At 53.6% G+C, this 12,526-nt stretch overlaps 2 protein-coding genes across 2 annotated transcripts in view; both read left to right on the forward strand.

The window, feature by feature from the left end:
* The window catches only part of LASP1 (LIM and SH3 protein 1), a 279,531-nt gene that overhangs the window by 112,868 nt on the left and 154,137 nt on the right, over positions 1–12,526 (forward strand). The gene's annotated exons all lie outside the window — the stretch shown is intronic.
* Positions 1–12,526, forward strand: part of PRR12 (proline rich 12) — a 42,375-nt gene that overhangs the window by 10,173 nt on the left and 19,676 nt on the right. Inside the window, exons 2-4 of the mRNA XM_056863247.1 lie at positions 2,338–2,450; positions 3,696–3,857; positions 5,540–9,018. Of these exons, the coding sequence (XP_056719225.1) occupies positions 2,338–2,450; positions 3,696–3,857; positions 5,540–9,018 (3,754 nt within the window). The remainder of the gene's footprint in view (positions 1–2,337; positions 2,451–3,695; positions 3,858–5,539; positions 9,019–12,526) is intronic.

The following is a 12,526-nucleotide window of genomic DNA, read 5'->3' on the forward strand; positions in this document are numbered from 1 at the left end:
CGCCCTTGCTTCCAGTGTGCAAGTCAGGCACCCTGGGATCCTCCTCTGTACCCTCCACCGCTTCTCCTGTCCCTGGGCTGTGCTTGCATTTCCTGCGTGGCACGTGCATAATTGTGGCACATGCCTCAACACACGGAGAATAAATAACGGTGTCGGGGTTGGTGTGGCGCTCGAAGGACGGGAGTGGCGGCGTTGCATAATTATGTGCCTTGCCTGGTTCCCAAAGGGAGTCTGGGAGAAGAGAGTACAGCCCCAGCATGCAGGAGCGAGGAATCCGGGGTGTTCGTAAAGAAAGATTTTGGGCGAAGAGGTGGGGTGTGTTAGCTCAGCTCAGTGGAGGAATAGAGCCATTTCTACTAATCTTCACTGATCTGAGCGGCCTAGATTGGCACATGCCAGGTACTTTCCCTGTTGGAATCTTTCTTTTTTTTGGCGAAACCTGAGAGGAATGACTGGCTACAAGGTCAGTTTCGTGTGTTGAATGGGGAGGGGGCTGCAGCCAGAATTCCCCCCCCTTTTAAAAGAGTGACACAAGCACCGACTTAATATATATTTGGGGCAGGGAGGGGAAACGTTGTAGGCAGGTGTTCCAAACCTGGGTTTGTGGGTTCCCTTTTCAAAAGGCTGGCTCGGGTGGTTGGGGAGGGGCCGTGGCTCGGTGGTAGAACCTCTGCTCGGCATGCAGAAGGTCCCAGGTTCAATCCCCAGCATCTCCAGTTAAAGGGACTAGGCAAGCAGCTGATGCGAAAGACCTCTGCCTGAGACCCTGGAGAGCCGCTGCCGGTCTGAGTAGACAATGCTGACTTGGCTGGACCAAGGGTCTGATTCAGTAGAAGGCAGCTTCATGTGAAGCCAGGCCCCCCAGAGATGGCTGCACGGGGTGGGGGGTTCATAGCACACAGTTAGGACAATAGGCTGGGTAACTGATTTAGGGACTGAGGCTGCTTTAGGGAGGAAGAATTGGCGATATTTGTCTATACAAATAAATCATCGCCCCCTTTTGGGGGGAGGGAGGTAGAGGGGGAGGACGGGTCAGCAGCGCTCGGGAGGAGAGGCTGACCAAAGCGGGCTGCAAATAAGGACAGAAGGATCTCAGCAGCGCCCACGGCTGAGGAAGCAGGTCAGGGCTGAGGGGCGGTCTTTTGCAAGAGCTGTGTTTTGGCCTCCGGGCTAGACAGCTGCGTCTTCCTGTGCGGGGTGGGGGGGGGTGGAAGGGGGAGGAGAGGATGCAGGTCAGGCGCAGAGGCTGTGGGAAAGCAGGGCCTGGAGACTACATTTCCCATCATGTACCGCTGGTTCCACATTCCAATCTCCTTTTCCTGCCTAGGCGGGTTACTGACGGAAGAGGATGTGGGTAGAAGAGGGAAAGTATGTCCAGAGGGTCTTACTCTTCTTGCCAGAGGGTGTTGAACGAGGGGAGAGGAGGCTCTTTTTTTGTTGTCCTGTTTCTTTCCTCCATCACTTTTTAGGGCACAGTAGAAATTATCTTGCTCATGCAAAAGGAGGGCATTGCTATCCCCATTTTACAGAAGAGGAGTTGATACTGAGGATTGCCCAGGGCTGCCCAGGGAGTGTGGATGAGCGGGATTTTCCATCCCTGGGCACGTATGCGAGATCCACCGCTCACTTTCACATTACAGTTCATTAATCCAAAATAACTGCCCCCACCAGCACAAATTAGCATGTGTGTGTGTGTGTGAAGGGCCGTCAAGTCGCTTCCGACTTATGGCAACCCTATGAATCAATGTCCAGCAGGGTGTGGCGGTTAAGAGCGGTGGTTTGGAGTGGTGGACTCTGATCTGGAGAACCGGGTTTGATTCCCCACTCCTCCTCATGAGCGGCGGAGGCTAATCTGGTGAACTGGATTTGTTTCCCCACTCTTACACACGAAGCCGGCTGGGGGACCTTGGGCAAGTCACTCTCTCTCAGCCCCACCTGCCTCACAGGGTGTCTGTTGTGGGGAGGGGAAGGGGAGGGGATTGTAAGCCGGTTTGAGTCTCCCTTAAGTGGTAGAGAAAGTCAGCATATAAAAACCAACTCTTCTTCGTCCTCTAAAATGTCCTGTCCTTAACAGCCTTGCTCAGATCTTGCAAATTGAGTGCCCTGGCTTCCTTTATAGAGTGAATCCATCTCTTGTTGGGTCTTCCTCTTTTCCTGCTGCCTTCAGCTTTTCCTAGCAACAAATTAGCATAGTACTGGTAAACTCTGAAAGGATTCTTTAAACCGCCCTTTTGTGCACACATTTTGGGATGCTTAAAGCGCATGTGATCTCGACTTGCCTTCCCTGGTGAGTCTCCGAAGCTGATTGTCGGTTGTCTGTCTGTCTGTCTGTCTTAGCTTGGTGTACGGCGGATCCCGGAGCTCGCACCCAGACACGGATATTTTGCATCGCCAAGCATACGCCACTCCCCATCCTCTCCAGGGCTATGCCACAAACCATCATCCAGCAGGTAATGTGCTTCCCCCCCTTAATTCTCTATGCATATATGATTTAACCAAGCCCACACCATCGCTCCACGTCACTTTTTTATATGCCCTTCCTCTGCACATGTGAGTGCTGTCCTGCCTGTACTCTGGTCCAGTTTTGCTTCATTCGCTTTGCGTAGTTTCTCCAAACCCCAGTGGGCCTTCCCTTGCCTCCAGTTTCTCATCTGTCCTTCATTTCCTGCTTTTTCTGACTTTCCGTGTCTCTCCTTTGCCAACCATCTGTCCAGCCGCTGACTTATCATTCCACCCTCCTCCTTTGTGTGTGTGTATGTGCCTGTCCCTTTGCTGATTCCTCGACTTGGCAGATTCCTCCCTTCTCCTGGTTTGGCTGGTTTGTGCGGGGGCGGAGTTGTGGCTCCACGGTAGAGCATCTGCTTCACATGCAGCAAGTCGCAGTTTCAGTCCCTGGCATCTCCAGTTAAAAAGATCAGGTAGAAGGTGATATGTCAGCCCCCTGCCCCAAGCCCCGAAGAGCCAATGCCAGGAAGAGCAGATAATACTGACTGGGGTAAGACCAGTGATCTGACTTACTGTAAGGCAGCATCATGTGTTCACATGACTGCCTAGTCCCTCATCGATGCTCCCACTCACACACACATTCTGGCCTCCCCATTTTAAAAAGGTAAAGGTAGTCCCCTGTGCAAGCACCAGGTCATTTCTGACCCATGGGGTGATGTCACATCCCAACATTTACTAGGCAGACTTTGTTTACGGGGTGGTTTGCCATTGCCTTCCCCAGTCATCTACACTTTACCCCCAGCAAGCTGGGTACTCATTTTACCGACATTGGAAGGATGGAAGGCTGAGTCAACCTTGAGCCGGATACCTTAACCCGACTTCTGTCAAGACTGAACTCAGGCGTGAGTGGTGCTTTTGACTGCAGTACTGCAGCTTACCACTCTGCACCATGGGGCTCTCTGTTTTAGGACTCCCCTCATCTAAGCCCTAATGTAGTCCTTCTCTCATCCCTTCTGATGAGTCCTTCTGTCTTAGAACATAAGCAAGGCCATGATGGATCAGACCAAGGTCCATCAAGTCCAACAGTCTGCTCCCACAGTGGCCAATTGTGCCCCTCTAGGAAGCCCACAAACAAGATGACTGTAGCAGCATTATCCTGCCTGTGTTCCACAGCAACTAATATAATAGGCATGCTCATCTGATCTTCTTTCCCCTTACTGGCTTTCAGCATCTCTGTCTTCCCCTCCCAGGTCTCTCCGGCCTGTTCGAGACAGGGCTCCATCATGCCAGCAGTGCCACCCCGGACGCCTCTGTCATGAACCTCATCTCGGCGTTGGAGTCGCGGGCACCCCAGCCGGGCCCTTCTGCCTCCTCCCTCCTCTCCCAGTTCCGTACCCCATCCTGGCAAACAGGTAACCGCTCTGTAGCACCGGGAAAGAAGGCGGAGAACTTTCACTTGCCGAGTATTTGGGGGGAGCTTTTGTGGGAGAGATTTTGTCAACCCAAGAACACAGTATTTATTTATGTATGTATTTATTTTAAATTCTAGCTGGCCTTCCCAGCAGAGGACAGGCTCAGGCAGGGTAACAACAATAAAATCACCTGTTACACACACACACACACAGAGCCAGCGTGGTGTAGTGGTTAAAAGCAGTGGTTTGGAGCGGTGGAGTCTGATCTGGAGAACCGGGTTTGATTCCCCACTCCTCCACATGAGTGGCAGAGGCTAATCTGGTGAACTGGATTTGTCTCCCCACTCCTACACACGAAGCCAGCTGGGTGACCTTGAGCTAGTTTCAGCTCTATTAGTGTTCTCTCAGTCCCACCTACCTCACAGGGTGTCTGTTGTGGGAAAGGGAAGGTGATTGTAAGCCGGTCTGATTCTTCCTTATGTGGTAGAGAAAGTCATCATATAAAAAACAACACTTCTTCTTCAAATATATATACCAATAAAACGTTTAAAACAATAAAATACACAGTCTTACAAATCATTAAAACCACAGATGGTGCACAATTCATGCAGTACCCGCTGCTTCAAGCAGGCAAACCCTTTTTAGTGCAAGTACACCAATTACCAAGAAAGGGCGGGGGGAGTAGGAACCTCATGCTAGCATCTCTGCACTGGGAGGGGAATAGATGTGGCTGTTGGCCATGACCACAGGCAGGACCCACAGCCTGCAGCGCTTTTATGCGCTTGTCGTTGCTACCACCCTTGGAGTGGGGTTTTTAGTACCTGCTGAACACAGCTGATATCTCCTTACTAGTGCTAGAAGGAAGATAACTCTAACCTTATTCAGATAGACTTTGTCCATGTGACCTGAAGAGAGTCGACACACTATCATAGAATCATAGAGCTGGAAGGGACCACCAGGGTCAGCTAGTCCAACCCCCAAACATCATCTCATATGATGTTGGAATGTCCCCTATACAATACTTACCGCAATCAATGGATTATCACTATTCTAATTAAATTATCTGCCACCGTACCAAAAGACAAAGCAGTCCCCTTTCTGCTGGTGGATAGAGATCCAAAAATAACACTTGCTGAAGCCAAGTATCTCTCCGCTATATTTTCCTTAAAGAAATAAAGGCTTCCCATTTACTGCACAAGACCTTTGGGTCATGGGAGTTTGAAAGGAAAGTGAAGCAAAGTACCAGCTGAACACAGCAGATATTTCCTTAGAAGAAGAATAATTGGTTTTTATATGCCAACTTTCTCTACCCCTTAAGGAAGACTCAAACCTGCTTACAATCACCTTCCCCTCCCCACAACAGACACCGTGTGAGGTAGGTGGAGCTGAGAGAGCTCTGACTAGCCCAAGGTCACCCAGCTGGCTTCTTTAGGAGTGGGGAAACAAGTCCAGTTCACCAGATTAGCCTCCGTGGCTCATGTGGAGGAGCGGGGAATCAAACCTGGTTCTCCAGATCAGACTCCAGCGCTCCAAAGCCTCGCTCTTAACCACTACACCATGCTGGCTCTCTAGTGCCCTCTTCGAATAAGTGAAAAGTTGCATCTCCTTGTGCATGTGATCTGCTGTTTCTGTGGCTTTGTTCAGAAGACCCTAACCTACCCGTTTCTCTCTCTCCCTTGCAGCCATGCACACTCCAGCCCCGGCCGAGCTCTTCATCTCAGGAGCCCTCCCAGGCTCTGGCACCTTCCCCTCCTCGTCGGCGCTCTCCGCATACCAGCACCCGGCCTCCTTCAGCGGGCGCAGCTTCCCGGTCACCTCCTCGCTCACCCTGCAGGATGCCACCTTCAGCCCCACCTCCAATGGCCTCCTGTCCCCCCATGACCCCCTGCTCCACATCAAGTCCTCTCAGTCCAGCGTCCCATCGTCCCTCAGCTTCGATCGGCTGGGCAGTGCGGTGCTGGGCACGGGGCTGCCCTCCCAGAGCTCGGCTTACCGCAGTGCCCAGGAGTCGGCGTCCCGCCACCTCCCCTCCCAGTTCAACCTGCTGTCGTCGTCGCTGGGGCCCTCCGACCAGACGTCCCAGCTCTACAACACCTCCGTCTTCTCCAGCTCGCCTGCCTCCTCCATCGAGCGGGCCATCCCCCGGCAGGACAGCGTGATCAAGCATTACCAGCGGCCCTCAAGCGCCCAGCCCCAGCTGCCGTCCGCCCATTCCCTCCAGCATTACCTGAGCTGCGGGGGCAGCTACCAGCAGATGCCCCACCGCTCCAGCCTTTCCTGCAGCCCCTTGGGTGAGCAGTCCCCCGCCAGCAGTGAAGGCTCCCAGCAGCAGAAGACCTCCCAGGCCACCCGGCAAGAGCCCTCCCAGAGCTACCGCCCCATCATCCAGTCCCCGGGCTACTCCAGCACGACCTCCTCCTCGAAGTCCAAGAGCTACTCGGCCTCCCGCCAGCCGCCCCGCTCCACGGCCACGCCCAAGTGCCAAAGCAACTACAGCTCGTCCACGCCCAAGCCCAGCTCTGTCATCTCGAGCCAGTCGCAAGCCTATTCGCCCGGGCAGCCCCAGAGCCTGCTTTCCATGAGCCAACCGCAGAGCTACTCGGTCAGCCAGCCGCAGAACCTGTCTTCGGTCAGCCAGGCCTCGCAGGGCTTCAGCAGCAGCCAGGCCCAGGACCTGACCAGCGTCAGCAAGGCCCAGAGCTACTCGACGGCGGGCCAGGCCCAACAGGGCCAGGCTGTGCAAGGCGGGCAAGGCCTGCAGACGTGTCAGAACCAGACTTACTCCCCCGAGCAGCTGCAGGGCCTGTCGTACAGCGTCCAGGCAGAGCCCCACGTGTCCGTGAGCCAGACACCGAGTTACGTGCCGGCCCATTCGCAGGGGATGCCCACGGCCAGCCCGTCGCTCAGCTACAGCACTGGCCACTCGCCTGCGATGCCGGGGCACAGCCAGTCCATCGGCTACTCGCACAGCCAAAACCTTCCGGACTCGAGCCCTTCCCAGATCATCCGGCCGCTCCAGTCGCCCACGACAAACCGGCCCCAGAGCGTGGCGTCGCCCGGGCAGTCCCAGAAGTATCTCACGTCTGTGCTGTCTCCTTCCTTCATGCAGTCGGCTCACACCCAAAGCTACCAGAGTTCCCAAGGAGGGCTGGAGAGGGCGTCCTCGTATGGCAAAGCCAAGGCTGACTCGGACCTGCTGTCGTCCGAGCGGACGGAAGACGAGGAGTTCCTGATCCAGCACCTGCTGCAGTCGCAGAGCCCGCCGCGGGTGCCCACCGAGGGCATGGTGGAGTGCGAGGAGCGGGCCGGCAAAGGGATGGGGTACGAGCTGAGCAAGACCGAGGAGCGCTACCACCTGCAGAGCGTCATACGGACCAACTCCAACTTGGACAACCAAGGCCTCGAGATGTCCCTTCAGAGCCTGAAGGACAAGAAGAAAGGGGAGAGGCCCAAGGAGTATCAGCACACGCGCTCCACGCCCGAGTCCCTGGCCACCTCCGTCGTCCACTACAGTCACCAGGCCGGCTCCATGGACTCCTACGGGCAAGACATCAAGAAGTCGGTGGAGCAGCATCTCCAGGGGGGCCACATGGACGCGGGCAGCAAGGAGATATCCCAGGCTCACTCGTACTTGCAGAAGACTCCCGAGCACGCCCCCCAGCCACACCCCATGGAGTCCCACGGGTTGATGTCCGGGCAGCAAGGGGCCACGCTGATGCTGGACTCTCCTCCCGACCTTCCCCCTCTCGCCCTTTCCCAGCAGCAGCAACAGCAGCAGCAGTCCCAGCTGCTCCAGTCGGTGCTGACCCACACCCAGAGTCAGCTGCACCCCCGGGGGAAGGTGCGCACCCCGCTGGACGTCCACCTGATGGAGCCGCAGCGCATGCACCAGGCAGAGGCACCCTCGCCACAGCTTCAGATGCAGGCCCTGGAAGCACACCTGCACCAAGCCCACGTGCGCTCCCAGAGCATGGAGGCGCAGCTGCTCGAGCCGCAGCAGTCGCCGCAACTGCAGGGCCAGCTGCAGCAGGAGAGAATGCAGTCCGAGGGCATGGAGGTGATGCCCCAAGGTAACCTCTCCCAGTCGCAAGAGATCCAGGACTTCTTGGAACCGGAGCTGAGCCTGGAGTCCCACCTGGGACAAGGCGGGTCGGTCCAGACACAGCAGCATCTCCTTCCCGATGCCAGCTTGGACCCGGACTCCTCTCAGCAGGTCCCTCAAGGCCAACTGGAGGGCAAGGACCAGTTCGAAAGCCCCAGCCCGCAAGGGGCCAAGCAACGCTTCGTCCCCCTGACCTCCATCTGCTTCCCGGACTCTTTGTTACAGGACGAAGACCGTAGCTTCTTCCCGGGCATGGAGGACATGTTTGGGCCGCCTCCTTGTGCCGGGGATGAGTTCCCAAAGCCGGACGATGGCACGCAGGGCATGGAGAGGGGAGAGGGGATGAAAGGGGGAGGTTACGACATGATGCCCGGAGGCCAGGGGTACCAGAGTTACTGCCCCTCGGAAAGTGGGGACGGACAGCACTTGGGGTTGGATTCTGTGTCGGTGAAGCATGAGTTGCCCTCGACTGTCAACACGGAACAGCTGGGACTAATTCAGTCTGGACAGCACGGGACGGTGCCCGTTTCCGAATCCAAGTCAGGTCTAACGTCGCCCATTTTTTGCTCGTCCAAACCCAAGAAGCTGCTAAAGACCTCGTCCTTCCACTTGTTGAAAAAGCGGGAGCCGCCGTTCCAGCCCCCCAAAAAGAACTACGCCCAGGAGTATGAGTTTGAGGATGACGAGGATAAGGAGGACGTCCCGGCCGACATCCGCCTTAACAGTCGGCGTCTGCCCGACCTGCTTCCCGACCTCATTTCCAGCTGCCGCACCAACCGGACCACTCTCAGCCCCATGGGGGACATAGACTTCTGCCCCCCTAACAGCGGCCTCATGGACGGGCCCAAACGCCGGGGGCGCAAGCCCACCAAGCCCAAGCGGGAAGGCCCGCCCCGCCCCCGTGGGAGACCCCGCATCAGGCCTCTGACGGAACCGCCTCACGGCGTGGCTCAAGACGGAACCAAGAAGCCCCGCGGCAGGGGGAGAGGGAGGGGAAAGAAGGCTGGGGAGGAGGGGGTTGAACCCGGAGCCGGCTTGGAGTCCCTCAAACCTCTCAAGGTAAGCTGGGATGGAGAGGTGGTGGATTTGTTGTCAAGGTCTCAGGGCATTTGAAAGGGGGGCGTGTCACAGTGAATGGGTAAGGGGCAAATTGTTGAAAATATGACTTGTGGCTTTATTAGGCTGATTGTGCGGTAGAGTGAGTAAGACTTCTAGTGTGTTTTTTTAGGTTCAGGTTTATTGTATGGCCATTAACCCTGACCTGGATGGCCCAGGCTAGCCTGATCTCGGCAGGGTCAGCCCTGGTTAGTATTTGGATGGGAGACCACCAAGGAAGTCCAGGGTTGCTGTGCAGAGGAAGGCACTGGCAAACCAGCTCTCTCGCCCTGAAAACCCCAAAAAGGGGTCACCATAAGTCGGCTGCGACTTGACGGCACTTTACACACACAAAGGCCATTACAAAAATTTGACTCAGATCGCTGTAAAACCATGTCGCAATCTTTGATTACTTTTATGTTTACATTTTAGTACCACGTTAAAACACAGAAAGGGGGGGATTCTCTAAACCTCTGAAACTTACCAGAGTACTGAGCATAAAATATTGTTTACAAAAAAAAGAGAGAAGAAAAAGAAAAAAATATTCTTTACAATTAAAATTATCTAACTTTTAACCACTGAAAACCACAGCCGCCTGTAACTTAGAGTCATGGGTGAGACTTCTGAAATGGTCAATTCTGAGAAGGTGGAGGCTGGTGTATGATGTGAACTAATGGGTGCTTGGGTGAGCGACCACCAAGGGCTGCTGTGCAGAGGAAGGCAATGGCAAGCTACCTTTGCTCATCTCTTGCCTTGAAAACCCCGTGAAGTGGAACTTCATGGAGTCGCCATGAGTGGGTTGTGACACAGTGGGACACTTTACCCTTACTTAATCCTAGGCTTTGTAGGGCCAATTCTTATGCACCCTGAGGGATGTGAATATTGCCCCAAATGGCTGATACTTGAACAGTGATCTACATGACTGCAGGAATGTTCGGGTCTGTCTCCCACATGGGTCAGCTTGACCACATGGTCATTAGTGCAGCAGTGCCAGTGCCCCCCCCCCCCAGACATTTGCAGTAAGTTTGGTATTCTCAGCTGGAGGTGAAGAAAAGTTGTTTTTTATGTGCCGACTTTCTCTGCCACTTAAGGGAGACTCAAACCGGCTTACAATCACCTTCCATTCCCCCCCCCCACAACAGACACCCGGTGAGGTAGGTGGGGCTGAGAGAATGTGACTTGCCCAAGATCATGTGGAGGAGTGGGGAAACAAATCCAGTTCACCAGATTAGCCTCCGCCGCTCATGTGGTGGAGTGGGGAATCAAACCCGGTTCTCCAGATTGGAGTCCACCACTCCAAATCACCGCTCTTAACCACTACACCACGCTGGCTCTCAGATGTAAACTTTCTGGAAATTTTGAAGCCATTAGAAAACACTGGGGCAGCATTGGGGGATGGGGATTTTGTGCTGCTGCGGGAGGTGGAAATCAGTGAAAATTGCCCCTGTAGAAATCTAAACAGGATCGACCCAGGGGTGTCAAACATAAGGCCAGGGGGCCGGATGTGGCCCTTTGAGAGCTGTTATCTGGCCCGTGAGCCAGCCGAGGCAGCCGCCCCCATGCTCCCAATCTGGGCTGGAGAACTCGCCAGTGAAGGCAGCCATCCCCCCGCCCAGGTATCAATTATCCAATATTGTTAAATAAAAGAAAATACTGCAAGAGAGTTATTGTTTTTTAAGTAAAAAAATAATATAATTAATTGGCTTTGCCTGTGTCTTCTATACAATTTGTATCTCCGGTACCTGGCATTAAATTTTGTGGTGCACATTGGCCAGCCCAACCAAGTGGCATTTATGTCATATCCAGCCCTTGTAACAAATGAGTTCGACACCCCTGATATAACCTATTATAGTTTAGGTTTTTTTTTTACTGACAAGTTGCTGGCGACTCATGGCGATCCCATAGGATTTTCAAGGCAAGAGACATTCAGAGATGGTTTGCCTCTGCCTGCCTCTGCCTAGCAACGCTGGCCTTCCTTGGTCTCCCATCAAAAGTTAATTGGGGCCAACCCTGCTTAGCTTACAAGTTCTGACGTGATCGGGCTAGCCTGGGCTATCCAGGTCAGTGTATTCTCTGTCACCAGAATTGTTCACATTTAAGCAAGAAATGTATTGAAATATGCTGAATGTGTGTACAGTATACATAGGGATTATCATTCTGATCTGGAGAACCGGGTTTGAGTCTCTTCTCCTTCACATGAGCGGCGGAGGCTAATCTGGTGAACTGGATTTGCTTCCTTACCCCTACGCATGAAGCCAGCTGGGTGACCTTGGGCTAGTCACACACTCTCAGCCCCACCTACCTCATAGGGTGTCTGTTGTGGGGAGAGGAAGGGAAGGAGATTGTAAGCCGGTCTGATTCTTCCTTAAGTGGTAGAGAAAGTCATCATATAAAAAACAACTCTTCTTGTTCTCTGTTGCTTTAGATTGCTGTACAGACACATTTTTCATGCTATACATTTTGAGGGAGTAAAAACCTGGTCTAGAAGCATTTCACTCATCCCACAAGAAAAATATTTCATAGGAGGTTTTTTCAGTACTCCTGAAATTTCTAAAGATAGTCCTTGGGGGGATATGTACTATCTCCCCCCCGCCCCAGTTTTTTTCTGGGTATTCACATTTTTTTTAATTTCCAACACTACTTTTGGCTGCAGCTAAGAGCCTGAGAGACAGGAGGGTGTGTGAGAGCGAGATGCTGCCCCCATCCCCCTTGGCAACTATCACTTGAAGTGCCCTGGTCACCAGGCTCTGTCTTAAGTCTGACCCTTTACAGCTGTTTGAACCCAAAGCGGCTGTCTCTGTTGGGGAAGTTCTGGTTAGATTCGGGACCAAGTTCTTCTGTGGCTGTGGGATTTTGCAAGAAAAATTGTCGCAGAGATAATGTAGAAAAGAAGAAGACAAGTTGGTTTTTATATGCCGACTTTCTCTACCTTTTAAGGAGAATAAAACCGGCTTACCTTCCCTTCCCCTCCCCACAACAGACACCTTGTGAGATAGGTGGGGCTGAGAGTTTGGAGAGAACTGTGACTGGCCCAAGGTCACCCAGCTGGCTTCATGTGTAGGAGTGGGGAAAGCAACCCGGTTCAACAGATTAGAGTACACCTCTCATGCGGAGGAGTGGAGAATCGAACCCAGTTCTCCAGATTAGAGTCCACAGCTCTTAACCACTACACCATGATGTATGCACGCAGCGTTTGAACGGGTCCGGCATTTACAGATGGGGCTTGCAGCGGGTAAGAGCGCCACAAGGCCACACCTATGGTCCATCTGTTTTGGCATCCGTTGGCCCACAAATACCAACTGCATGCCCCTGTTAGGTCTACAATCAGGGCACAAGGCCAAAGCCTCCCTCTATGATTCATTTTTAAATTTTATTTAAAACATTTAATGCCACCTTTCCACCCGATCAGGGTCCCCAAGGTAGTGAATATGAAAACATTGAAACGTTTGAACATTTACCCACGGCCTTCTGG

Source organism: Euleptes europaea, chromosome 18, assembly GCF_029931775.1.
Source record: "Euleptes europaea isolate rEulEur1 chromosome 18, rEulEur1.hap1, whole genome shotgun sequence".
NCBI lineage: Eukaryota > Metazoa > Chordata > Lepidosauria > Squamata > Sphaerodactylidae > Euleptes > Euleptes europaea.